The sequence below is a fragment of the Pelodiscus sinensis genome, chromosome 6 (genome assembly GCF_049634645.1).
Source record: "Pelodiscus sinensis isolate JC-2024 chromosome 6, ASM4963464v1, whole genome shotgun sequence".
Lineage (NCBI taxonomy): Eukaryota > Metazoa > Chordata > Testudines > Trionychidae > Pelodiscus > Pelodiscus sinensis.
This window is the reverse complement of record NC_134716.1, coordinates 74,369,434-74,397,303: the sequence shown is the minus strand read 5'-3', so window position 1 is coordinate 74,397,303 and position 27,870 is coordinate 74,369,434. Positions and strand designations below refer to the sequence as shown.

At 43.5% G+C, this 27,870-nt stretch overlaps 1 protein-coding gene across 1 annotated transcript in view; it reads left to right on the top strand.

Annotated features, from left to right (window-relative positions):
• The window catches only part of ADGRV1 (adhesion G protein-coupled receptor V1), a 391,810-nt gene that overhangs the window by 111,263 nt on the left and 252,677 nt on the right, over positions 1-27,870 (top strand). Inside the window, exons 49-54 of the mRNA XM_075932856.1 lie at positions 394-646; positions 1,698-1,820; positions 8,642-8,864; positions 10,232-10,436; positions 25,592-25,738; positions 27,284-27,539. Of these exons, the coding sequence (XP_075788971.1) occupies positions 394-646; positions 1,698-1,820; positions 8,642-8,864; positions 10,232-10,436; positions 25,592-25,738; positions 27,284-27,539 (1,207 nt within the window). The remainder of the gene's footprint in view (positions 1-393; positions 647-1,697; positions 1,821-8,641; positions 8,865-10,231; positions 10,437-25,591; positions 25,739-27,283; positions 27,540-27,870) is intronic.

Genomic DNA, 27,870 nt, shown 5'->3' with positions numbered 1-27,870 from the left:
TAAGTTCTGTTATCTTCAGAATAGATAAAGTTGCATGTAACTTCTTTATATCCCCCATCATTGTTTCTCAACCTTCATATAGAGAGACCATCTGTAGAGATAGCTAGATAGGTAAGAGATAGATCAGTGTCCAAGCCCATTCAGTTTTCATCTTCTGGCTGAGGCTACCAAGAAGAGTACCACTGGTAGTAGGGATTTTGCAATGCAGTTGCTTGTCTGCTAGGAACTGGAATGAGAACACCGAGTGATTTCACTGAGCAGCCATTTGATGTTAATGATTCATAGACTTCAGAGGACAATTAAAATAAAGTCTTCAGCATGCCATCAGATTTGTTAGTCTTGCACAATCTGACTCTACTTTCATCTAAAGAAAAACCTTATCATTTCTCATAGGTTTTCCAGTGGAATGATGGCCTTTTTGTATTGCATCATCATCTCCCAATTTATGGAGCTCTGCACATGGTCCTATTTCACAGAGGAAGTTTTATGTACCTAGCAGTTTCTCTGTCAAACACCAGTCACCATCCCGTTTTGTATCAATGGTCAGATAATGAGTTTCAAAAACTTCAGCATGTGCCGGTAAATGGAATAACACACATGGAGGCATTGACTTCTGGCTCTGATATCTATTTAGTAGTTGCAAAAGGTATGTTGCATGACAGAAAAACATGAAGTGTACTAAGTGTATGCTGTTCTGTTTTAATGGGAAAGACACTTGGCTCAGCAGTGTAGCCAATATTTTATCTTCCGAGAAGAGAGGACAAAATTTCTCATTCAAATGTCATCAGGGACAATCACTGCTACAGTAAAACTCCAATAGTCCGGCATCCAATAGTCCAGCACTCCTGATAGTCTGGCATCAAAATGGCAAGAGCCTATTGAGTGAGCTTCAGCAAAAAATGAGTCACAAGGTAACAGCGGCAACAGCTGAACTGAGCAAAAAGGGTAAAAAAGGCTTAAAAAAACTAAAACATTACAGTATACTGTATATAGTATGTATAATAAAAAGGGTTAAGAACACTTTATCTACAGTATATAATGTATACAGAATATATATAACCATTTTATAGTACCTCCTGATAGTCCGGCATATCTGATAATCCGGCACCACCTAGGTCCCATAGGTTCCGGATTATCGGAAGTCTACTGTATTTATTGGGGAGACAGAAGTGTCTTAAAATATGTGCAGAATAAGTGAGATATTGATTTCCAATATATAGTTTTACTAGAAATATTGGGGATTACGAAATCCTTACCACTTAGTTGCTGTTAGCATCCTCTGCAATGTAAGTGCTGTGCAGAATTCAAGGAACAGTAGCAGAGATTATTGTTATGCTGCAAATGTAGGACGCTAGACAGTCCTGCTTTCCTAATACACCCCTCTGTGTCCAGTGAAAAGGCTAAGGAAACACTTCCCACTTAACTGTGCATTCTCTTGCAGTTGTGCCCCAACAACCTTAACATTCAGTGGTGAGTGGGCGTCTACGTGTGCATGCACAGAAGACAATTGATTGCCAACTGTTGTTCTGGTTTTCACAGATATCTTCTGTTTTAAGCATAAAGGAATATAGGATAATTTTGCTCTCTGTGTTAAAATCTGGCAAATTCTGATGTTTTGATGGCAATCAACTTTGCAAATGTTCATTTATTGGTCAGATTCATTGTGTAGTTAAGCTTCATATTTATTCCCTTTGTAGAATCCAGTAATTCAAGTGAAGTTTTTATTTGGGAGACAGGACAATCTTCCTTCAGGCATTTTCAGTCCCTTTCATCTAATGCTGTAAACAAAATCCATGCCTTCATGCCTTCTTCAGGTTTAGGTAAGTTTTAGATAACTGCAGTCTTTGCTCCAGTAGTATCTTTTGCATTGGTGGTACAACCTTACTGAAAATAGTGCTAAGACCATGTGGTAGATACATGAAATTGCTGGTTCATCATTTTTCTGGTGATATGAATTAGCACTGTCGAAGCAAAAACACGCTCCTTTGTGTTTAGGCAGCTAACAAGCAGCTTTATTAATTAATAAAGCACAGCATGAGCCAAACGTGGTCACAGCAGAGCCAGACCCAGTAAGGCTGCTAATACAATCAATCCTAGTATTTTTATACCCTTAACCAAACAGTCTGACGTCAGGGCATCCAATTACAGAAATCCTTAATTAAATTTGGAAAAACAAAGCCTTATCAACAAGATGGCGGACAGGTGCGAGGGAGTACATTTCCTGTCCCAACCAGCCCAATTAACACATACCAATAGCCCATCCTGTAGGCCTCTTCTCACGGGGTGACAGAAAGTTCACTCTGGTCTATGTGCTTGAGAGAAAAGCTGAAATGGTTTTTGATATACAAGATGGCTTTTAGCTAAATATGAAAATGGTTTCTACAGCTTCTACAACTCCCCCCTTTTAGCCTTTTAAAGGCTAACCTTGAAACCATTTTATACCTCTATTTTTAATTAAAGTATTTATGTACATTTTTTGTTTCTTTTTTTGCTTATTCTATTTTAACATTATGAGTTTTACATTTTCTTTGGTAAGGGTTTATTTTGTGTTTTTTAGAATACAAGAAATACAGCATTTGATTAGCAAGAAACAAAAATAAGCACAAAAGAATATAGCTAATACTAAAACTACTTTTTGCAAAATTTAAGTTTCCACATGTTCAAACCAGCCTCCCAACCAATCCCAGAGGGTCCAGTTTTCCCCCTGCCTTAGGCGTTTTACAGTTTTTTTAATTTCTGAGGCATTTTTCTTTACTTCTTTTCTGGTGTTAGAAATATACCCACAGCATTTTTTTTTTACTAAGGCACAAACCCCGCTCTTACTAGCTAGGACATAGTTTAGGGCCATTCGGTTTTGGCTTTTTCTTACCCTGGCTTCTGAACCGTTACATGTCCAGCAGTACTTTCCAATTGGGGTTAAGGCTAGGCGGATATACCCTGGGTTAGTAAACCCTTTATCTTGCCAAGTATTATTTGGCTTAGTTTACTAAACAGTGTGCCATTCATTTGAGTGTTGTTTAGTGGGACTGGAATTATTGGGATGCCTCCTTCTGAATGTACTGGACTGTGAGCACATATCCAGCAACTTGTAGAATTAAATTTTTGGGAAACTTGGTTTATTAAAAGCATAAACACATTTGAACCATATAGGTTATAACTGCTAGTTTTAAAAACAAGATTAAGCATAAGCTTAACATGAATTGTTTGTCCAGCCTTATGCTGGCTGTTCTTTAGGACTTCGTAGTTTGCTTCACCTATCGCTGGCAGGTTCTTCTGGGCCGCAGCTGGTACCTTAGCCTTGGTCTCTCAGGCTCGTCTGCTTCTGGGCCTGGATTGCCGGTACCAAGCCTGTGCTGATCCTTGTTTACTTTTGGACCTGGGTTTCTGGTACCAGGTCTGTGGTGATTTTTATCTGCTTCTGGACCTGGGTCTCCGGTACCAGGTCTGCGGTGCTCCTTGTTGGGGACAACCTCTGTAGGGACTGGAACGGGTTTGCAGTGGGATGCGTGAATCCAGGTGGGCAATCCTTCGCACTTTACAGCAGTATGGGTGGTCAGAAGGACTTGGTAGGGATTCTTTTACCTGGGTTTCAGGGCAGTCTTCCGCTGGTGAACTTTCATGCAAACCCAGTTTCTTGGTTGTAGTTTAAGGCACAGCTTAGTTGGGGCCTCCTGGAAGGCGTTCTTAACCTGTAAATGATAAGACTGTACACACCTCATAAGTTCCTGACAATTCTTGACTATGCTTCCTTTAACAAGTGTGGCATCAGCCAGGTTAATTTCTGGGCTGCTTAACAGTCTCATAGGTTGGCCACATGCAATTTCATGTGGACTGAGTCCAGTTTTCTGATTAGGAGTGGCTTTCATGCTTATTAGGGCAATCTGGAGTGCTACTATCTATGTTAAGCCAGAGTTTTTACATATTTTAGCAAGTTCGTTCTTTAAAATCCTGTTTTATCTTTTTACTGTTTCTGCGCTCTCCAGGTGTCGTGCACAGTGCAGTGCTTGTCTGGGAGAGTAGTACTTTTCCAGGTTTTTTTTGAACAATTTGCCCAGTAAAGTGGAGACCTTTATTACCGGAGATCACAAGGTGTATTTCCCATGATGGGATGTAATAATTTAGAAGTTTTTTAGCTACTGTGATGTTATCATGTTTCCTTTAGGGATAAGCTTCTACCCATCCCAAAAACAAGCAAACAATAACCAGCACGTTATTTAAAAGATTGACATTTAAGCAACTGAATAAAGTCCATTTGTAAATTCAGAAATGGTCCCAAAGGCGGAGGTCTGGTTACCGGAACTGTGTTTACAGGTTTACCCACGTTGTGGGCTTGGCAGACAGGGCAAGCCAGACAGTAATCTTTGGCTGCTTGGGAGAATTTGGGAGCAAACCAATTTTGTTTTAGGATTGCTACCATCCCCCCTTTTGCCAACGTGCGACAATTTAGGGAGCACGGGGGCAAGGTGAGGTAGCAAGACCACTGGGGCAACAATGTGGCCATTAGAGCTGCACTACAAGTGGTCTGGGTGCAAGGTGCACCCTGCCAGTCTCCACTCCTGCTTTTCCGATTCTGGGGCTTGGTTTTGCAGGAGGGCCAGTTTTGAAAGAGACGGCGTAGGAGCTGGCGATGGTAGGACAGAAGGGAAAAACAGCAGGTAGAGGAGCAGATTCCGCTACATTTCAGACAGTACAAACTGCATAGCCTGCTACTAAAACTTTACTAAAATTATAAAGACAAGAACTATTTATATAAAGCACAATGTTAAGATTATTTAAGGGACTTAAATTATTCTTTTATTAAAACAACAATATTGTACACACAACGTTTGAAATACATATATTACAATTAAGATACACACAAGACAAATTTGGACAGAACACAAACTTATGTCATGACACAGAACTATGGTTTTTTTTTTTTCCTTTGGTTAATTTTTATATGATATTAGCGCTTCTTGATGATCTGAAAGACAAAGAAAACATTTTTACCCCCGTTGGGGTGGCCTATTATAACTTAAAATACTGCTTAAGATCTGCTAGGGGAACTAGTTACATTTAGTTCCTTACCACTTTTATGGGTGAGTGAGCTGTAACTTTCTGAGAACAAGAGAGCTTCATCGGTACTCGTGACTTTCTACTCTCTTGAATTACCTCTGAGCTGCTAGCTTTCCTTATCAGTGGCATGCCTCAGTTTTTCTCTTGTACTGCAGACCAGGCTTATTTTATTTACTGCTACAGAAACTTTTAGAACAAGGTGCTTGCTAGTTACTATTTCAGCAAGCAAAAAGGTTTTTCTTTTTTGAAAAGAATTACATGCAATGTTACAGACTTACTTATGGGGGACAGTGCTCCCCCCCTTCCAGAACAGACAGGCAGTTTGCAGACACACACAACCTTGGATCTGAAAGCAAGCCAAAAGTGCTATCAGCTCAGCCTTGACCAGAAACACTGTGAAGTTTCTGGGCTTGGATTTTTTTAAACAATAATTAGGTTTTTTGGAAGACACATTTAACCCTTAGGGTGCAGGTTTTACAAATTTACAATGTATAGATTTTATTTTTTTATGCGGTTAACTAATTAAGTTTTAATAGAATTTTTTATTTTATTTTTAATAGATTTAACAAAGTGTCTGTAGCCCAATGTTTAACTTGACTGTTTTATTGCTAAGATGATTAAAAGAGGCTGCAAGAAACAAGGAGTTATTTTTTAAAGCAGGTTTGTTTGTTTTTTTCCTCCCCTTTAGGATTTGGAGGAACACTTTCTTTAAACTATTAAACTTATTTTAAACTTTGTGTTTTGCTTTGGATTGGGCAAGTTTGTTACAGGAGCCCGTGTTTTCAAAGGGAAGAGCTAATTCCTTTCAGTTATTTTTTATGTTTCCTTTCTACCTGTGTATGCGTTATAAAGAGGGATAGAGGGGTGATGTTGTGCCAGATTTTCCCCCTAAGCTTGGTTGATATGGGTGTGCTAACTGAGAATTTTATTTTTTTTTTTTTTTCCACTTCTTATGTATTATTTTGGCACAGAGGTGCTGCAGCAACTTTTAAGTTACCTATCTTACTGCAGGGTGGATTTTTTGCTTTTCTGAGCTTTACTTTTATTCCTTATAGCTTTAATTTTTCCTCTTTTCCAATTTGTTAAATGCTTACAGGTTCTTGGACCATTATGCACGTACATGTAGTACACAGGGGTGCTTTTCGGCAGAGTGGGGGGTGTCTAGACTAACCCCCACTTAAACTAACTTTACACACTTCAAAGAAAGAGTCTGCCGGGTCTAGAGTGTCAGACCTTAGCAGCTCATGAAATAAGGGGAGTCGTTACTCCCTCACATATCCGCTGAGTCTCGAGGTTCAGCTGACCCCCCCCCTTGCGTTCAGAGCTCCCTCGTGGGAGAGCCCTGGTGCAGCTGGGATCAGCTCAAGTCTCAGACCTATGCAACGGCATTTATTTTTTACTTATTACATTTATACTTATTTTTCACACACAATTTTTTCTCTTTTTTTACATTTTTTCTATAGTTTTTACATTTAGCTGCATCTTTATTTATTGTTTAGTTCCCATGGGTTTCTATTAAGTGACGCTGCCCTAAGACACCCGGCACTTAATATCAGACTTCATTAGGATCTTATACCAGAAAACACTTAACATAAAGGCACTGGAATTCCTGTAGACTGACCTACCCCCATTTCCTGCGCGCGCTTAATTCTGTAAGACACCGAACCAAAGTTCGCCTGCTTACACCATATTCTGCAAGTCACCGAATCAGGATCCACCTGCTCGCTCTGCGAGTCACTGAATCAGGATCTGCTTGCTCGCTCTGCGAGTCACCGAATCAGAATCCGCCTGCTTGCTCTGCAAGTCACCGAAACAGGATTCGCCTGCTTGCTCTGCGAGTCACTGAATTAGGATCCGCCTGCTCGCTCTGCGAGTCACCGAATCAAGAATTCACCTGCTCGCACTGGTCCCCCCCCTTTTTGTTGCGAAGCACTGGACTTAAGGTCCACCTGCCTCGCAGGGGTTTCCGGCACCTGCCTCAGCCCGGCAGAACACCACGTCCTGGCGCCTGGAGACAGCCTGGCGGAATGGGGCACTATGGCCTGGGGTTAGCCTCAGAGGTCAGTACTACGCCCACAAATAACAGAGAGAGACAACAAAGCTTCCCCACAGTTCCGTGTGCCGAGAGAGAGTAATGGCACTACACCAGCTTTTAGCGTCCGAACACAGAGGGTCCAGCGCATGGCTGCTTCACTAGAGACACCGGTGTGCCCTTTTGGAACTGTGACACATAAGACAGGCCTAATAGACAAAGACAGACACAGACAGACAAAAATGTTAGCCGCTCCACAAAATTGAATTCCGTAGCTCCCCTTACCCCGATGGCCGGCTGTCACTTCAAATCCCAAGCCCTCAACCAGGAGATTTCGTAACAGGTATCCCCTTTACCTTCTCTTGAGCGCTCTGAGAGGTTTGGAAGTGGAGTGCCGGTCCATCCATACGGGCAAGTGGCGCGTTAGGAATCTCGGTGGAACCTCCAAATTGTCGAAGCAAAAACACGCTCCTCTGTGTTTAGGCAGCTAACAAGCAGCTTTATTAATTAATAAAGCACAGCATGAGCCAAACGTGGTCACAGCAGAGCCAGACCCAGTAAGGCTGCTAATACAATCAATCCTAGTATCTTTATACCCTTAACCAAACAGTCTGACGTCAGGGCATCCAATTACAGAAATCCTTAATTAAATTTGGAAAAACAAAGCCTTATCAACAAGATGGCGGACAGGTGCGAGGGAGTACATTTCCTGTCCCAACCAGCCCAATTAACACATACCAATAGCCCATCCTGTAGGCCTCTTCTCACGGGGTGACAGAAAGTTCACTCTGGTCTATGTGCTTGAGAGAAAAGCTGAAATGGTTTTTGATATACAAGATGGCTTTTAGCTAAATATGAAAATGGTTTCTACAGCTTCTACAGCACCAAATGAATAAGTGGTGCACAAAAAGGATGAGACATCTTACAGCTCAAAATAAGAAAAATACTCCAGAAGTAGGACAATGTTGCAAATATATAAACATAATTACTTTGGTGATGCAGCAGATTTAATTAAGGTCTTCATTTGAGAGAGACTGCATTTAACTGGGTTCCTGATTTGACAGATCTCCAAGATGCTTGCAGATCTCTATAAGCGTGGAAGAATGACTTCTAGTGTATGGAGTAATGTTGACAGCGGATCTGGAAAAAACAGGCAGAAGCAGATGAGGAATGTACTAAATGTGACTACTATACAAATAATAATGGTGTCTGCCCTTTTCCTGGCCAGAGCACATTTGAGTTTTTGTTTAAATATGGTTTTTCACTGGAGTAACTTATTTGGTCTAGTCTGATCTCCTTTTCTGGAGTTATACTGAAATAAAATTGGTGTAAGTGGGTCAACATCAGATGTTTCTTTGCAGACATTCACTTAGTACTTGAAATGTAGTGGCTGAAATAAATGAGTAAAAATGCTAAGCAAATGTTCTTGTCTCAGACCTTGCAAGCAAGACTGGTCAGTGAGTTTTTGTGAGCAAGCACCTCTGGGATTCATCTGCAAAAACTATTACATTTCCCTCTGAGTTTTTCCTTTTTATTTTCTTTTTTTAAACACAGTCCATGTGCTACTAGCTGGTAAGGAGAGATCAGCACTGTATTCCTGGAACTCCGAAGTAAACCAATTCTCTCTAGTGCTGGAAGTACCTCCTGCTAACCATATCACTTCAGTTACTACAAGGTCACTTAACTCCAACAAAAATCTAATTGCTTTTTCTGGAGGTTCTTACATCCAGATTTATGAACTGACCACAGTCTCCAATGAGTCAGATTTTATACCTAGGTAGGTTTTTCATTTTATACCTCTCGTCTTGCAGCTCTTCATTTTAAAAAAAATGTTTCTTGTAATATTTGTAACTTCTGTTTTAGAGAGTACTCTTATTGATCTCACTAAGGCCTGGTCTGTACTACATCAGAAGGTCAAAGTAAGATACGCAACTCCAGCTACATAAATTACATAGCTCGAGTTGACGTATCTTATATCGCGTTTCCGTGCTGTCCATATAGCAGGAGGCTGATGGGAGCAAATGCTCCCATTGGCTTCCCTTACTCCTGATGAGAAGCAGGAGTACCAGCACCGACAGGAGAGTCCTTTAAGTTCAATCAAAGGCAGCATCCATCTTCTACGTAGAGTAGCAGTGGCCTAAGAGTGTTCAGCATAAAGGCTGCTACAAAATCCATTTAAATTAATGAGTGTCTCTTAATGGACTGTCAGTCATGCCCACATAGTACTTGCAGTTATGTTACTTTCTTGTGTTTATGTATAAAATGAATTTACTGTGGTTGAATGAGAATCCCATTCATAATGAATTTTTTATTTTAATTACTTTGAGTCATAGAGATAGACAAGTTGGATGAGGTAATATTACGATTAATTATTTCCTTTCTTTAAAGGTTTTTTTAAAGTCAAATTAGGTTTGAATCAATAAAATATATTAATTCAAACTCTTAAAATCACTTGATGCTTTTAAAAACCAAAGCTATCAAAGGCCAGTCTTCTATATTTCTTGATTTTGAACATATGACATGGGTGTTGTGCTACTTATACTTTATAATTTTTAACCCAAACATGAAAATTTATCAATTTAGGCTGTCTAACATTTATGGCTGTTTCGTATATTACAAACTTTTGTTGTTCTCTCTATCCCCTGGGTTAGTTATTTCCCTCATTTTTAAGATCAGTGTTTCAGTTTTAGTCTCTTGATTGATGTTTTAAATTATATGCAACCATATCAGTTTATATAACTCCCTATTTCTCTTTCATGATTATAAATAGGGCTGGGTAGTCTTCATGACAGAAAATGTGACAGGATTTTTTAAATAAAATGTCTTAGTCTTTGTTTTCCTAACAAATCTAAACCTTTACTACAGAAGATTCTTAAATTTATTTTTTTACAAACTTACTGCGTACATGTTCAGTGTAGTACAGATAGAATATAATTATAAACTTTCAAATAGGGATATAAAGATATATCTCATGATTTTTTTGTGTAAAAAGAATTGTTACCCCAAATATTGTTTTTCACTTTTTAAAAAAACTGAAACTATGCAAATTGTATTTCTTTCATGGAAAAGTGATGATCATTCCCCATTTTGCCATAACAAATTGCTCTTAATTATTTTGTGCATGTGTGTGTGTTTTTATGCTAGTTCAGGTGAACTGATATTTGAGCCTGGAGAGGTAGAAGTTGTGCTGGCAGTCAATATCCTTGATGACATAATCCCAGAGGAAGAAGAGTTCTTCACAGTGCGACTGAAAAATCCCAAAGGAGGTGCAGAGATTGGTGCTAGTGGTTATGTTAATGTAATTATTCCATCTAATGACAATGCTCATGGAGTCATTGCATTTGCTCAGGTAAGGGAACTAAATTAAATCATTACAATATAGATATACTTTGTCCAGAATCAAGAACACTAACATGTAGAAACTGTAAACAGAAAAGGTGATGGGCCTAATTCTCCACTGTCTTTCATCATTTTAATTTAGTGATGTTTACACCCCTTCAGTCTAGTTGTAAGTGACTAAATAGAGTGCAAGGTAGAACAAAACAGTTCCAGTATCTGAACTTTGTGGGATTTTCATTCTAAGTAATATAATCTTTAAAAGCAATGAGTAGTCCCATGTCACCTAAGAGCTTAATAAAAATATACAGTATCATCAGCTTTTGTGGGTAATCCCCTCTTCATGAGCTTTTGTGGGTAACCCTCACTTCAGCAAATGAGTTGGAGTGGAAATAACAGAATCCAAGATATGACAGCAGAAGAAGAAACTGTCCATTGTAGGACCTGTGTTACTGAAGCTAATTAAGTGGGTGGGATGTTTCCTATTCATAGCTTTTGATGTTGTCAAAGGCAGGAGAAATTGGCTTTGTAGTACATTAACCTGTTAATGTCTTTATTCAAGACAGTGTCAAATTTGTAAATGAATTCCAGTTCTGCAGTTTCTCTCTCTAATTGGATGGTGAAATATCTGTGTAGAAGAATGGCTACTTTTAAATTCATGATTGAGTGACTGGATAGATTGAAATGTTCCCCTATAGGGACATTTATGAAGAGGAAATTCATCAGCTTGCATTAAGAAACTCATACAGATACATCACAGCTACTCCTCTGAGACAGTATGATGTTTGTTAACATTAATAAAATCTGTTCCAGAATCCAATGTTCAAATGGCTGGAATATTGACAATTTACAGAAGTCTGTAGGACCTTTCCCCACGTTACAACAGGCTGGTTAGGCCTGGTCAGGGAGTGAGCTGAGGTAATTTCCAGGCCAACTCTGCTCTGTTCCTGTCTCTTCAGCTAGTTCTGATATAAATTATAAAATTGTCATATTGTTTTTTTTCCAGTAACTTCCATTTATTTTTGAAGGATAGCATTTTATTGTTCTGATATACTCAGTTTTACATGTAATTTCATTAATTATAAAAAGGCCAAATTTTGATTTTTAATTTATACTAGCAATTAGAAATGCTGTCAATTAGGTTTTCATTCTGAGCTCACTTTTAGTTAAAAATTTCAGTTCTCTCATTTTAGTTCTGAAACTTTTATTTTTGCCACCAGGATGTCTTTGGCTATCCCTCAATTTGAGAGTGATATCTATCACTCATTGATACGTTTTTAGCCCAGTTTGTGCCTTGCAGATTTTCCTACAGAAGTGTGGTCTTGGAAGAGACATAGGAGTTGGTTGGGATGTTGTGCCTTTTCTTTTTCTCCTTTGTCGCTACTCTGTCTCAGGAGTAAATAGTCTGTTCCTCTGAGAATCACTCCAGCTGCTCAGCTATAGGTTACCCAGACCTCAGACCCATAGAGAAGTGTGGAGATGACAACTTCCTTATAAAACAAGATCTTGGTGCCTGTTTGCAGCTCCCTACCATGGAAGAGTAGTCTTCTAAAAGATGTGCTAGCACAGCAGATCCTGTATTTCATTTCTGTGGCAATGCTGGCTGTTTGGGAGAAGTGGCTTCCAGAGTATGGAAAATGGTTCACATATTCCAGCAGTTTTCTACCTTTGGCAATTTGTAGAACATAAAGGAGTTTGTGCAGGTGAAGGCTTAGTTTTCCCAGTGTTGAAAGAAAGACCCAGACTGTGATAAGCATTTTCAAAAAGATCGAGGGTACTTTGCAGATTGTTCTCTGAGCATGCAAGAATGACACAATCATCTACATACTGAAAGTCAGCGATGCTAATTCTTGGGATCTTAAATTTTGTCTAGAGATGTTGGAGGTTGAGGAGTTGTAGCCAGACAGGAACCCCCCTGTAACATCCATTTTTGCTTGCCTGAAGCATGCAGGGCACACAGAGCAGTAAAACAGCAGTCTTTGAAAGCCTTGGACAGGAGGCCCAGATTTGCTAGCTAACCCAGTGACCCTGGACAACTGTAAGCAGAGATACACCAATTGCTGATCTCGAGGCTGCAAGAACTGCCTTGGCTGGCACCTATATTGATACGAACACACAGCTGTCCGCGGGGGGAGGAATCTCTTGCCCACTAAAGAATGTCCAGTACTCACAATTTAGTTATCTCTCTTGCAAGTGTAAATTAAGTTGAAACTCCCTTGTAAGAACTGGCGTCACAAAGACAGACCAAGACAATTTGGCATCTTAGATAAGAAAGAGGATACGAGCCCCTATGGGTATAAAGATGGGTCCAGCAGCACATTTACTCTGAGCGTCAGTCTACCATCTATCTGCTGGTCGGGTTAGGTGTTTGACCTCCCGAGGTTCCATGGGGGCGCCCACCTCGTATTCGTCTTTCCTAGGATTTGAGGGACCAGCCCTGGCCTGATACACTGGAATTGAGAAGCACAGAAGGGGGTAAAAATTGTACCTGGTTGTGTCCTTTGTCTTAAGTGTACACATAGACTTAGAGCTCTTTAAAGATTAAGCTGTCACTTGGTACCATTATTTCTATTTTCTATCTTTATTTTCTTTGTAACCATTTTTAAGATCTATATTTGCTAGCAGTTAAGAAATAGAGCAATAGCCATCGTAACCATATGATTTATAAGCTTCTTTAATAAACCTGTAAGCTTTAACCTGACTCCTTCAGTTGCTGTAACAGAACCAAGCACAATTTAAAAGAACTTCAGCCGGTCATAAGGGACAGATACAAGCAGAGCTGGGCATTTGGATCGTGTCGCTTCCAGAGGACAGATCCGTAGGGGCATCTCTCAGCCTTCCCTAGGCTGCCCGCTGCGAAGGGATCCTGTATCCTAGCAGTTAAAATCTGAGATGTAGTAAGCTCTTCCTATAAACTCTGGGGCATCTGTCAGCCTGTTGGCTGCCCTCTGCGAAGGGATCCTGATCCTAGCGGACTAAGACACGGACAGTAAACTCCTCAGGGCACCCGTCAGTCTCGCCTAGACTGCCCACTGCGACGGGGCCTTGTGTCCCAGCAGTTGAAGACTCGGGTGTAACACACACACACACACACACACACACACACACACACACACTGCCCTGATCATCAGCTGACAGAAGTTGGATGTCCACTCAGGAAGGTGGATTGTGGATGAGATTAGGATCCAGCAAGGTAAATGGAGAAGAATGTTGGAACAATGATAAAGCCTAGCTTGACACCGGTTCAAATGATGAATGACTTGCCCTGTGAACCATTGAACAAAATGGTAGCAGTCATTCCATCATAGAGTAGTTTGATGAGGGAAATGCATTTCTGTGGATGGCCAAACCTACACAGCACCTTCCATAGTGCATCATGATTGATAGTCAAGGGCCTTGGTTAGTTTGATGAATGCCATGAAAAGTTCTTGGTGTTGGCCTTTGCACTTCTCCAAAATCTGCTACGCCACAAAGATCATGTTGGTTGTGCCTCAGGCAGACCTGAAGTCACACAGTGATTTAGAGAGAAGTTCTTTGGCAAGGAGGAGAAGGCAGTTTAATTGGATCTGGGCAATTATCTTCCCTACAATGGAGAGCATGGGAATACTTCTGTAGTTCCTGCACAAGGATTTGTCCCCTTTCTTGAATATTGTAACTTAGGGTGTCTTCAGAGCTCATGAAGACATTGTTTAGAAGGCTCTCAAAATGCTCCTTCCAACATTGTTTTATGGCTGCATTGAGGAGGGTGGACCCACTGGGGAACGTAAAGGGATAGTGGCTTTGGAAATTGGCATATATATATAGGTTTTGTTGCTTGAAAGACACTTCTCAATCATTCTAGTCTACAAAACTGGATCTTGGAGACCTTGTCATGCCCTAAGTTGTTTTTTATGTCACATAGCCTCCTTTGTACTTTGATTTTCAGCAGGTGATAGGCTTCATGTTATTGTTGGTTAGAGGAATCATTTTGCCCAATTACAGAATGCTCCATTCTACTACCTAGAACAAAGATATTTGGAATGGTGGCAGTTCTTTATTAGCATGGAAACTATAGGATGGGGACAAAGCATTCTAAGAAAAAATACTAGAAGTCTTTATCTAAAAGGTATACTTTATTTCAAACAAAAGTCGTGGACTTGGAATTACTGCATGAAATTCAATGGGCTGTGTTATGAAGGAGCTCTTGTTAGATTCTCATAATGGTTTCCCCTTGAAAATCTACAGCTATCGGATGGAGGGTAGAGATATAAGCAACCTCCTTATCAGTGTGAAAGAGACCGTAGAGAACAGGATAAAGGAAAAGGCTTGGGAGTAGGTGGAGCAGCAGATGGAAAAGGAGTACCTCTAGCAGTGAATGGGTACTTTGTGGGATAGACCTGGGAATGCCACATCAAATTTCTGTTTCTAAAATGACCACCCTCAGAAAGATTCTGCTTTGGGAAGAAATCATTATCAAAGGAGACCTGGACTGAGAACATATCTTAAAGGCCAGGTTGTAAAGTAGTCATGCGAAGAGAAATAGAAGCCACAGAAAATCTGGAGGGAGAGTTGTTGCGCAGGATGTGCCTAGAATGCACCATTAAGTACCACAGAATCAGCTGGCAAGAATAAAGTAAACCCAGACTGGAAAATTGTATACATAGCAAGTCCTTGCTAAATGGTACATTAGAATATTTTTTTTTCAAATTCCAAACAGACTGAATCTGCCCTGGAAGTTCACCATTGTTTCTCCTTGTGGTGGCGTATGCGCTCTGTCACAGGTGGGAGCCTCTGCCTGCGTGGGACGCCACCTGATTGGCCACGTGGTAGCTGGCCATCTCTACAGTTCACAAAATAGCCTTGGTCTCTGGGGAACCCTGAGTCTACAACCTTATTCCTCAGATTGTGTGACCTAATGGCCAAGTCAGTAAGGAGCCCTCAGTTCAGGGCAGCACGGCCCACTTCCTAGAGTAATGTTAGTGCTAACACCCTGGCAGGGAGACTCAGGCCCACCCTGCTCCACCAGGCCCCAACCCCGGGCCCTGTGAGCAGCAGCAGCACCATCTGCCACTCCCTTGGCGGGGAATCTGGCCAAAATTCGCTGAGTGTACCTGGATGGGAGAGGCTGCTCCTGCACCCCCCTTGGGTTACTTCCTACCACTGTGGTCAGATCCACATGTGGTCACTGGGCCTTCTATGTCTCTAGCATCACCTTCTCTCTGGAATTCTGGGGGCTTCGTTGTGGCTGTCTCCCTGGTGTGCGGTTCCCACTGCCATGGTTACTGGTTGCAGCAGCTCAGGAGCTCTGGTTGGAGGTCCTACTTCCCCCACTGGCCAGCCCAGACTGAGTTGCTCTGCTGTCTTATACAGCCCCAGCAAAACTTCCTCCACCCACAGGCTACGTCTAGACTGGCCCCTTCTCCGGAAGAGGCATGCAAAGCAGGCAAGTCAGAATAGGGAAATCCGCGGGGGATATTTAAATATCCCCTGCGGGATTTAAATAAACATGGCTTCTGCTTTTTTTCCGGCTTGGGAAAAAGCCGGAAAAGAGCGTCTAGACTGGCGCGATCCTCCGGAATAAAGCCCTTTTCCGGAGGATCTCTTATTCCTATGTAACCCCCAAGGAGATTGCTTGGATTCCTGGGGCTTTGTCTGCTGGCAGCTCAGGGAGAGGCACTCTGAGTTTGCCTTGGCTCCCCCTCCCTACCAGGGCCAGAGTCTGCCCGGCAACCCACAGGGAGTGAGATGCCCCTCCCAGGGGGAAGGAGAGACCATTGTTGAGGGGAGTCTGGAGCCAGCCAGAGAAAGGGGAGGACTGAGTGTGTGGGAGCTAGTAAGCCCCAGGCCTGCATGCAGGGTTCCCCCTGAGAGCTAGCCTCTAGGGACCTGAAGGCAGGATCCCTCAGCTGGGTTTATGTCTCCACTGTTGATTCCCAGTTGTGGAGTTTGCTGGGAGGCTTCCCCAGCCAGGCGGAGTTGGCTCTCCAGCTCCCTGGGTGAGAGAGTCACTGCATGGTCAGCTGGGCTCTAGCAGCAAGTTCAGGGCTGCTGCCTGCTGTGTGGGTCTGGAGGCTGGCCTGGGAGGCTATAGTTTTGAATTTTGGTGCAGTTGTGTGGTCTGCATCTTGAGCCCTGCACCCCTTCACGGTGAGGGGAAATTCTGGGACCGAAGCAGCCTGGTTCCTGCTTGAAGAGGACCCCTGTGAGAAGAGAGCAGCCCCTTTGCAGAGACTGAGTCATCTCTCAACCTGAGGCTCATTCATGGAGTGTGTGAGTGCACCAATTTTTAGTTAGTAAGTCAGGGAATTTGTTTGGGGATTTTATTACCTGCAGCCTATTAAACTGTGGAGGGATTTGCTGCCTTCTCCCATTTGTGAGTCCTTTGGGCTGTACTGGACCTAGTCAGCCCCACTGCTAAACCTCTGCAGAGAAGGATTGTGTGGTCAACAGTCATCAAGGGCCCCAACAAAGTACGCGTACCAACGGGACACTAACTTCACAGTGCAGGGCACCGGTGACCCTAAAAATAATGTTTTACCCTGTTCTGTTATAATTGTCTCCTGTTTAATATAATTGTGTTTATTATAGTGTATGTGTTTGTGTTATTTTCTGGGAGTCTCCAACTATCTGGCGAATACGTGGGGATTATCCTGGGCTAGAATTTTCCTCCCAAGCTGCCCTGGCAACCCTGCTAGGAAGGAGTGAGGGGGGTGGGGGCACCGCCAAGTACATCAATCAGAAAGAATAAAATTGAGTAGGTGGCGGGATCCAGAAGAACCCAGACCTATCCATCCGAACCTGAAAGGAGATTGGCTCTAAAAGAAGGTAACCAGGTGGAGAGGGGGCGCTACATTGGAGGCACCGCTGGGATCCCGTCTTTTAAACTCATACCTTATATACACTCCTGCTGTCTTCCTGGGATATTAAGTAAATTCCCAGTATGGATTATCAGAAGAGGCTTATAGCTTGGTGTGAGCTGGAGGGAGCTGACCCTGAACGCCACTTTCTGCTCACTAATGTACCCACTGAATGGGAAATTAGACAAATTGAAGATGAGATTGCTAATGTCAGAGAATGGGGAACCTGTGTGGTTCGGAGTCAGATGAAAGCACAAGGGGAAGCTACTTTATCTCTTCTTGTAGAGAGCAAGATTATACTGTCTACTGTAGTGACTCCCCATGTAATTCTGCCAGATGGAGAGAAGGACGGATGGAAGGTGACCATTCAAACACAATCACGTTTTCCCTCCCCATCTGCCCCACCATCTGAAACTAATGGTTTTCAGTCCAAATTGGGGAACTTCCTTATGCAGGAAGGGAAGACCATGACTGAATTAAGGACTCTTTTGGGAAGTAGTCCTGTGCCTCCTTCCAGTTCTACAGACCAAATAATTTTTGCTATGGGAAAAGCAATAGGGGAGTCCATAAAGACAGCATATGAATCAGGTCCTTACAGAAAACTGAAGTTCTTTTCAGGCATTAAACCTGTGCCTGTAGGGGAAGATGACTATGACACTTGGAGGCATCAACTAAATCAGGTGATGCAGGAATGGCAATGTAGTGAGGCTGAAAAGAGGAAACGTGTGGCAGAAAGCCTGCGAGGACCTGCAGGGAATGTAATCTGTGCATTAAAAGCCAGCAAGCCTGCTGCCACTGTTGATGACTATCTCTCGGCGATGGAGGATGCCTTTGGGAGCCTAGAGACTGGGGAAGACCTCTACTTTCAGTTTCGATCCTGTTACCAACATTCAGGTGAAAAACTATCTTCCTATCTTCACAGATTGGAACCATCCCTTCAACTGTGCATCCGCCGTAAAGGCACTGAAAGGAGCAAGGAACACCGAGTACGACTAGAACAGGTCATACGAGGTGCCATTTATGATGATTTTCTAATTATGAAATTGAAACTTGCAGACCGATTGGACAGTCCTCCAGAATTCCACCAACTGCTGCGAGAAGTCCGGGAGGAGGAGGAAAAGAGAACGGTTAGAGAGAGGAATAAGATCTCAGTGAGCCAGACCGTTGGTCCTCAGAAACTGAAGGATGACCTTTGTCTGCCTACCACTGAGGACCTCCATCAACAGCTCAAAACCCTGACAGCACAGCTCACTGAATTTATGACGAGTAAGATGCCTCAGGGGTCACCTAGCGATATTCTTCCACCAACTTTGACAGAAAGGAAGTACCCTCCTTTTCACCCAGGGAGAAGGGACCCCAACAGAGAACCTGTAAAGAAAACCTTGGTGACCCTCCCAAGGAACAAGAGATTCTGCTACCGATGTGGCGAGGATGGGCACATTTCCACCCAGTGTGACAACCCAAGGAATGAAGAGAAGGTAGCGCAACGAAAAAAGAAGCTACAGGGAAACTCCCAAGGATCCCAGTAATGGAGCATACTGGGAGCCATTACAGTCAGAGCTCCACTAAGTTGTGTTATGAACAGCCTTCCTGGAGCCCATTCCCAGAAGGATTGATAGGCCCAGCAGCGGTAGTTAATGTGATGGTAGAAGGGATTCCCTGTAGGGCCCTGCTGGACAGTGGATCTCAGGTCACCATCATTACTAGAGAATTCCATCGGCAATTCCTCCCTCAAGTGAAGATCCATCCTCTAGAAGGATTGGCAATATGGGGCCTTAGCAATGCTAGTTACCCATACGATGGATATGTACTAGTGACTTTACGTTTTCCTGCAGAACTGGCTGGATGTCTCCAGGATTGTGATACTCTGGCTTTGATTTGTCCTGAGACACAAAATTCTGATGGCATTCCCATATTGATTGGAACCAACAGCAACATGTTCCAATCTTTGGCCACACTTTGTGGTCGTTTGGGCCAGAAGACCCCAGATGTGGTTCGCCCTCCATGGAGAGAACTGACCCTGGGCTCATCCACAATGCCTTCTGACCATGATAGCTCTGACGATGAATCTCTAGGGAAAGTAGTAAGAGTATCCAAAGCTGTTCTGTCCATACCCCCACATGGTGAGATTGACTTGAGGGGAAAACTTGAGAAGCACAGTAGCAGCCTTCCTCATACAGTAATGATGGAGTCCTCTGATGGAGATAACCTCCCTAGTGGTCTGATGGTTCTGAGAGGTTTATTGTCCTTACCACAGCTGGAAGAAGCTGGCATTATGGTCAGAATACGAAATGAAACCAACCATCCCATAGCCATCAGGAGAGGAATGGTATTGGCACGATTGTATAGAGTAGAGAGTGTTATGAGCCCTGCAGCTGCAGCCAGAAAGCCCTGTAAGGCATTGGATCCTGATCTTTTTAATTTTGGTGATTCTCCTGTATCTCCCAGTTGGAAAGACCGGTTAAAAAAGCAGTTAAGCGAGAGACCTAATGTGTTCTCCACTGAAGAATGGGATGTGGGGTGTGCCCTTAACGTGGAACACACCATTCGTTTGGCAGATGACAGGCCTTTCAGGGAGAGGTCCCGAAGACTGGCACCTGCAGACATTGAGGATGTGAGAAAGCATATCCAAGAACTATTGGAAGCAGGAATAATTTCTGAATCCCGTAGCCCCTATGCATCCCCCATTGTGGTGGTGCGGAAGAAAAATGGGACTGTGCGCATGTGTGTGGACTATCGCACACTGAATAAAAGGACCATCCCAGATCAATACACTGTACCTAGGGTAGATGATGCCTTAGCTTGCCTAGCAGGAAGCAGATGGTTCTCTGTCTTAGATTTACGAAGCGGCTACTACCAGATCCCGATGAGCTCTGAAGACAAAGAGAAAACAGCTTTCATTTGTCCCTTGGGATTCTACCAGTTTGAGAGGATGCCCCAAGGTATCTCAGGAGCTCCTGCTACATTCCAGCGTTTGATGGAGAAGACAGTGGGGGATATGAATTTGTTAGAAGTGCTGGTGTATTTGGATGACTTAATTGTTTTTGGGAAAACTCTGGAAGAGCATGAAGCTCGACTAATGAAAGTGTTAGACCGCCTGGACGCTAGTGGGTTGAAACTGTCACTTGATAAATGTCAATTTTGTCAGACCCGAGTAAAATATGTAGGCCATATTGTGTCAGCAGAAGGTGTGGCGACTGATCCCGAGAAGATTGAGGCATTAACCACCTGGCCTGTACCCAAAGACCTGAAAGCTTTACAATCTTTCCTAGGCTTCTGTGGATATTACCGCCGATTTGTAAAAAATTACTCCTCCATTGTGAGACCGCTCACCAATTTGACAAGGGGATACCCCCCAACGTGGAAGAGATCACCCCAACATAAGCTTGCAAGTCCTAATGAGAGGTATTTCAAGGTGAATGAACCATTTGGAGACCGTTGGACAGAGGAATGCAACAGCGCTTTCCATGCCCTTATTGAGAAACTCACCACTGCACCAGTGTTAACCTTTGCAGACCCTACCAAGCCCTATGAACTACACGTAGATGCCAGTCTTGATGGATTAGGAGCAGTTCTCTATCAGAATTATGAGAATAAATGGAAACCTGTGGCGTTTGTCAGTCGAGGGTTGACTGCCTCTGAAAGACACTATCCCGTGCACAAACTTGAGTTTTTAGCTCTCAAATGGGCTGTTGTGGACAAACTTCATGATTATCTATACGGAGCGACCTTTGTAGTAAAAACAGATAATAACCCACTTACTTATGTGCAGACCACGGCTAAACTAGACGCTACTGGTCAGCGATGGATGGCTGCCTTGGCTGCTTATGACTTTAAGCTGCAGTACCGTTCGGGTCAAACCAATGCAGATGCAGATGCATTGTCCCGTCGCCCTCATAACCCACTCGAGGAAGAGTCTGAGTGGATGGAGATACCATCTCCTGCTATTCGTGCCACCTGCAAGGCTGTAATAGGAAAAGTGCAGTCCCCTTATGTAAATGAGGAAAGATATGCTGACACACTGGGGTTGTCTGAGAAGGCTATACCTACCATTTATGCAAACCTCGTTGGGCTAAAGACTTTTGAATTGCCCCAGTTAACTCCGACTGAATTGAGAAGAGCTCAGTGGAAAGATTCAAATATTGGACCTGTGCTGGAAGCTGTAGAAAAGGGTGAAAAACCCGTCTCTAAGGCTAACTTTTCCCCCGGCACAATTCTTCTCTTAAAAGAGTGGGATCGTTTAGTGATTAACAAAGGTTTGTTATTCCGGACCACCCAGACTGTAAGGGGCCATGTGCGGAAACAACTGGTCTTACCCCAAGAATACCAGGAGATGGTGTTGAAGTCTCTGCACGATGATCATGGTCACTTGGGGGTAGATAAGACTTTGGAACTGGTCAGAGATCGGTTTTATTGGCCCAAAATGACAGCATCTGTGGAAGACCACTGCAAATGGTGCTCTCGGTGTGTTAAGCGGAAGACTCTGCCAAAAAAGGCAGCGACTATGGTGAACATCGCTACAGATGCACCCATGCAATTGGTGTGCATTGACTTTTTGTCATTGGAGCCTGATAGAAAGAACCACTCCAGTATACTTGTAGTTACTGACCATTTTACAAGGTATTCCCAAGCATATCCCACAAAAGACCAAAAAGCCAGTACAGTGGCCAAAATTTTATGGGACAAATTCTTTGTACATTATGGTTTCCCGGCCCGAATCCATTCTGACCAGGGAAGAGATTTTGAAAGCAGACTAATTCGTGAACTTACAAAAACCCTGGGAATAAGGAAGTCCAGAACCACTCCTTACCATCCCCAGGGAGATCCACAACCGGAGAGATTCAACCGGACTTTGCTAAACATGTTGGGAACACTACATCCATCCCAAAAGACCAGATGGAGTGAGCATGTCAGTTACCTTGTGCATGCTTATAACTGCACTAAAAATGAGTCCACTGGGTTTTCGCCTTATTATTTAATGTTTGGCAGAGAAGCCAGGCTACCAATTGACTTATGTTTTGGGATATCCTCTGATGAAGCTAGCGAAACAACTTATCTCCAGTACATTCAGAGTCTCAGGCGTGACTTGCGGGAAGCTTACAGACTGGCCTCCCAAGCAGCCACAAAAAGCAACCTTGCTAACAAGCAGAGATATGATAGTCGGGTCCGTGAACAGGATCTGCAGGTAGGAGACAGAGTGTTAATCCGAAATCTAGGTCTCACTGGAAAACATAAATTAGCTGACCGGTGGAATGCAGACACCTACATAGTGGTTGATAAGCTACCAGACTTGCCTGTATATCGCCTTAGGATGGAAAATGGAAAAAATGTTTGTAAGACTATTCACCGAAACCACCTCTTGCCAGTGGGGCAGTTAATAGGTGAAGAGAAAAATAGTGAATGTGGTTCCTCCCGGCGACCCATTACTCGTTCAAGACTAAGGAAGAAAGTTCCTGCAGAAAGAACCCTTACTGCACAACTTGAATCTGCTGAGGAGGCAGACAGTGAGTCTTTAACCTCCTCTGGAGAAAATGATCCTCATTCACAGAGTAGCAGTGAAGAGGAATTCTTCCCCTATTATCCAATACCTCCTATGCTTCATGAGCAGCTATGTGAGGTAGAAACTGTTAGAGAGGGAGAATCTGAGCCTCCTCTAGCTCAAATACTTAACCCTGAAGCTGCACCCTTTGTACCCCCTCAGTCAACAATACAGCATGAAGAGGCAAGTGGTTTACCAGCTAGGATGGTTCCACCTGTAGAGGATGTGGGAGAAGCCATGCAACCTGCAGAGAGGGAAATCATTGATTGTCCTGCAGTCATTACTGCTGAGAACCCTGAGAATGAAGAAGCTCCTGTACTTCGACGTTCAGAACGAGAGCGAAAACCTGTACAGAAACTCACCTATGATGTCCCAGGGTCCTCCACCTCTGTCCCTCTGCATTTAGTAAATAGATGGGTGCGGGTGGCCTATTATTGTTTGTGTCTGATAGTTAACAATGGAGACTCCAAGGTTAAGTCATTTATTTAAATATAGTAAGAATGTTATTAATGTAAATTGAATAACAATTTAATGTTTAAATTAATATTGTATGTGGACACAGCAATACTTACTTATTGGCTAATGATATTTATTGTCAACTAAACAATGTATACTATTACCTGATGGAAAGGACCTTGCATGTTTGTGGTTAAATGACCCTTGCCGAGGACGGCAAGAACTTTCGCACAGGGAGAGTGTAACCCCCAAGGAGATTGCTTGGATTCCTGGGGCTTTGTCTGCTGGCAGCTCAGGGAGAGGCACTCTGAGTTTGCCTTGGCTCCCCCTCCCTACCAGGGCCAGAGTCTGCCCGGCAACCCACAGGGAGTGAGATGCCCCTCCCAGGGGGAAGGAGAGACCATTGTTGAGGGGAGTCTGGAGCCAGCCAGAGAAAGGGGAGGACTGAGTGTGTGGGAGCTAGTAAGCCCCAGGCCTGCATGCAGGGTTCCCCCTGAGAGCTAGCCTCTAGGGACCTGAAGGCAGGATCCCTCAGCTGGGTTTATGTCTCCACTGTTGATTCCCAGTTGTGGAGTTTGCTGGGAGGCTTCCCCAGCCAGGCGGAGTTGGCTCTCCAGCTCCCTGGGTGAGAGAGTCACTGCATGGTCAGCTGGGCTCTAGCAGCAAGTTCAGGGCTGCTGCCTGCTGTGTGGGTCTGGAGGCTGGCCTGGGAGGCTATAGTTTTGAATTTTGGTGCAGTTGTGTGGTCTGCATCTTGAGCCCTGCACCCCTTCACGGTGAGGGGAAATTCTGGGACCGAAGCAGCCTGGTTCCTGCTTGAAGAGGACCCCTGTGAGAAGAGAGCAGCCCCTTTGCAGAGACTGAGTCATCTCTCAACCTGAGGCTCATTCATGGAGTGTGTGAGTGCACCAATTTTTAGTTAGTAAGTCAGGGAATTTGTTTGGGGATTTTATTACCTGCAGCCTATTAAACTGTGGAGGGATTTGCTGCCTTCTCCCATTTGTGAGTCCTTTGGGCTGTACTGGACCTAGTCAGCCCCACTGCTAAACCTCTGCAGAGAAGGATTGTGTGGTCAACAGTCATCAAGGGCCCCAACAAAGTACGCGTACCAACGGGACACTAACTTCACAGTGCAGGGCACCGGTGACCCTAAAAATAATGTTTTACCCTGTTCTGTTATAATTGTCTCCTGTTTAATATAATTGTGTTTATTATAGTGTATGTGTTTGTGTTATTTTCTGGGAGTCTCCAACTATCTGGCGAATACGTGGGGATTATCCTGGGCTAGAATTTTCCTCCCAAGCTGCCCTGGCAACCCTGCTAGGAAGGAGTGAGGGGGGTGGAGGCACCGCCAAGTACATCAATCAGAAAGAATAAAATTGAGTAGGTGGCGGGATCCAGAAGAACCCAGACCTATCCATCCGAACCTGAAAGGAGATTGGCTCTAAAAGAAGGTAACCAGGTGGAGAGGGGGCGCTACACCTACTTGCAAGGGCTTTATTCTGGAGGATCACGCCAGTCTAGACGCTCTTTTCCGGCTTTTCCCCAAGCCGGAAAAAAAGCGGCGGCCATGTTTATTTAAATCTCGCAGGGGATATTTAAATTCCCCGCGGATTTCCCTATTCTGACTTGCCTGCTTTGCATGCCTCTTCCGGAGAAGGGGCCAGTCTAGACGTAGCCACAGGGTTTTAATCCCACCTATTACAGTGTGGGGTATGTGCTCCCTGTCACACACCTCTACTTTAAAACAAGTCTGGAGATGAAATCATTGTTGCAAAAAAGTTCAAACTTGGTTACCCAACATTAGGCCCTTAAACACAGGGCTGATTTATTTATTTATTTATTTATTTATTTATTTATGTCCATGGGAGCTTTATAGGCTTAGCACCCCTGAAAATTCAGTCACTTCCAGAGAAGTGTGCTTAACGCAGTGTATACAGTGTTTAATATTTAGCTTCTAATGCCTCAAGGTAATTCTGAATGAGTTTTTTATATATAACATTTGATGATAGGACAAGAAGCAATGGGCTTAAATTGCAACAAAGGAGGTTTAGGTTGGAATTAGGCAAAACTTCCTGTCGGGACAGCTAAGCACTGGAGTAAATTACCTAGGGAGAATATGGAATCTCCATTATTGGAGATATTTAAGAGAGGTAAGATAAACATCTATCAGGGATGATTTAGATGGTGCTTGGTCCTGCCGTGAGGGCAGGGGGCTGGACACAATGACCTCTTAAGGTCCCTTCCAGTTCTAGGATTCTGTGATCTCTTCACATGCTTTTTAGCCATTCAAATAATGTAATTTTGTGTGACTGTACTATATTTATTGCTTTCCAGAATTCTTTGTCTAAGCAAGTTGAAGAAATGGAACAAGACAACTTAATCACCTTGAATGTTGAACGTTTAATGGGAACATATGGCTGGGTTTCAGTACAGTGGATAGCCAATGGGAGCATTAATGATATATTTCCAGCATCAGGAATGGTATGTAGTAATTTTTCTATAGTTGGTGAAGCACTGATTTAAAAATACTTTAGAAAACATCCAAAGTCCTAACTGTTGTCCCTTCAAGTGCTCAAGTATGGTAGAGAACCTTGTTCCTCCCGCTTCAGTGCATAGTGACCCTTCTTAGAACCAATCAGCTCTAGCACCCTGAATTCTTTGGACCCAGTTCCACCTAGTGGCGGGGGGCATAAACTGACAAATCCTGTGACTTCTAGGACATTACAAATTATAGATACAAGGAATCAAGGGCAAACAGATTATGAAGATATACAACAATTATTTCTGGAAAGGAATAAAGTAAAAAAAAAAGGAAATTGGTCAAAGAGGGCAGGCAGAGAATCAAGTATGTAAAGTAAAGTGTGTGGCAGAAGAAGTCATAATGCAGCTGTATTACAATTTTGAAATTGAGTTTTTCTGCTGACTTAGCCAGATTTTCAGAATGGGTGTTTGTAAAAGAGTCTCGCATAGTTTACCACCAACACGGCTAATGTCACCTGGTTTATTGGTCAAGCGGGACTGTCCGGTAGCCACAGGCACAACCCGCAACAGAAACCCGCCCTGTTCACATTCCTCTTTTTCTCCCCTTAATGCATGCCCGAGGCTGCCTCACTGGCCAACGGAGTAGGGGGATTCGGGCCCACCCCCTCTCCGAACCCCGGCCCAGGGCCCTGAAGAAAGGGACACACGGTCCCTCCCTAGCAGGTGGGGGAAGAGCCCCAAAACACACCCGCTCACGGGCTCCACGACCCCGCCCTGGGCCGCTTCCTACTCCGCCCTTCCTAAGGGCCCATCCCTGCCGCGTATCCCAGCCTCACCTTTCCTCTCTCCCTGACTCTCCGTTTCTCCCTCCTCCCTCTTTCACGGTGCCGGCCCTGGGTTTAAATCCCCCGCCGGCCCTGTTCCCGTATGTCATCTCCTCCACGCCTCCCAGCAACCCTCCTTCCCCCGTGACGTCACACGCCTGCGCCTCTCTAGCCCTCCTACTTGGGCCTCACCCAGAGGCTCTCCTTGCCTCTCATCGTTCGCCGCACCGAGCCCCGACTCGGCAGCGCGGCCCGCCGTCCCGGAGGCACGCCGGCTCTCCACCCCCCGGCGTGTCCATCCACCGTCACCACGGGCACCTCGAGTGCGGGGCGGGAGCGCATCGTCACAGTGTTTTAGACACTTCAGTCTCTATTTAAGGGATCCAAATAAAATAATTTGATTTTCAGGTGTGCTGAAGTCATTGAGAGTTGTGGATACTCAGCATTTCGGATTTTGTTTTGCCCGAATTAAAGAGCTTACTTTTTTCCAAAGTCGTTCTCTCCGTGCTGTTTCCTGTCAGTGTTGCTAATCTCTCTGGATCCCTTTCAGTTATTTTTATGTCTTCAATGATGTCACACCATCTCCCACTGTCATTTGCATATTGTATTAATACTCTGTTTATGGTTTTTTTCACAAATTGATTTTTAGAAAAGCAAATGTTGATGAAAGTACGTGGAACAGGAGTATGGAATGAAATTACCTATTTTTTTAAACTTTTAGGTATCATTTTCAGAAGGCCAGGCCTTGTCCACAATCACCCTGACAGTTCTTGCAGACAGCACTTCAGAGCTTTCTGAAACTATTGTTATCACACTCACCAATGTCACTACAATGGGTATTAAGGATCCCATGAGAGGAGCCACCATAGATCCTAAGAGAGCACGAGCTACACTTAATATTTTGCCTAATGATTCTCCCTATGGTGTAGTTGGCTGGTATACGGAATCTCTCTTCACTAAAGTAGCAGAGCCTGAAGGTAAGTCTGTCTTATGTTCCTTCTTAGGAGCTAACATAATGGCATACAAAAGTCATCATCTTTAGAAATTCTGATACCAGCGATGGGAGTTTTTAATGAATAACATTCTATATTTTTAAAATAATTTAAATTTGAACAACAATCAAAAGAAAAATAACTTTGTGATAAGCAGAAAAAGTGAAACCACATCTGCCAAAACATCCTTAGAAATACAAAACTGCAGTTTTCCAGTGGATGTCATTTCATATACACTGTAACTAAAGAGTCTCCAATTATTTTTTGGAAGTTGATTGTGATGTTCACTTGTATTACTTTCACTAATAAATAGAAT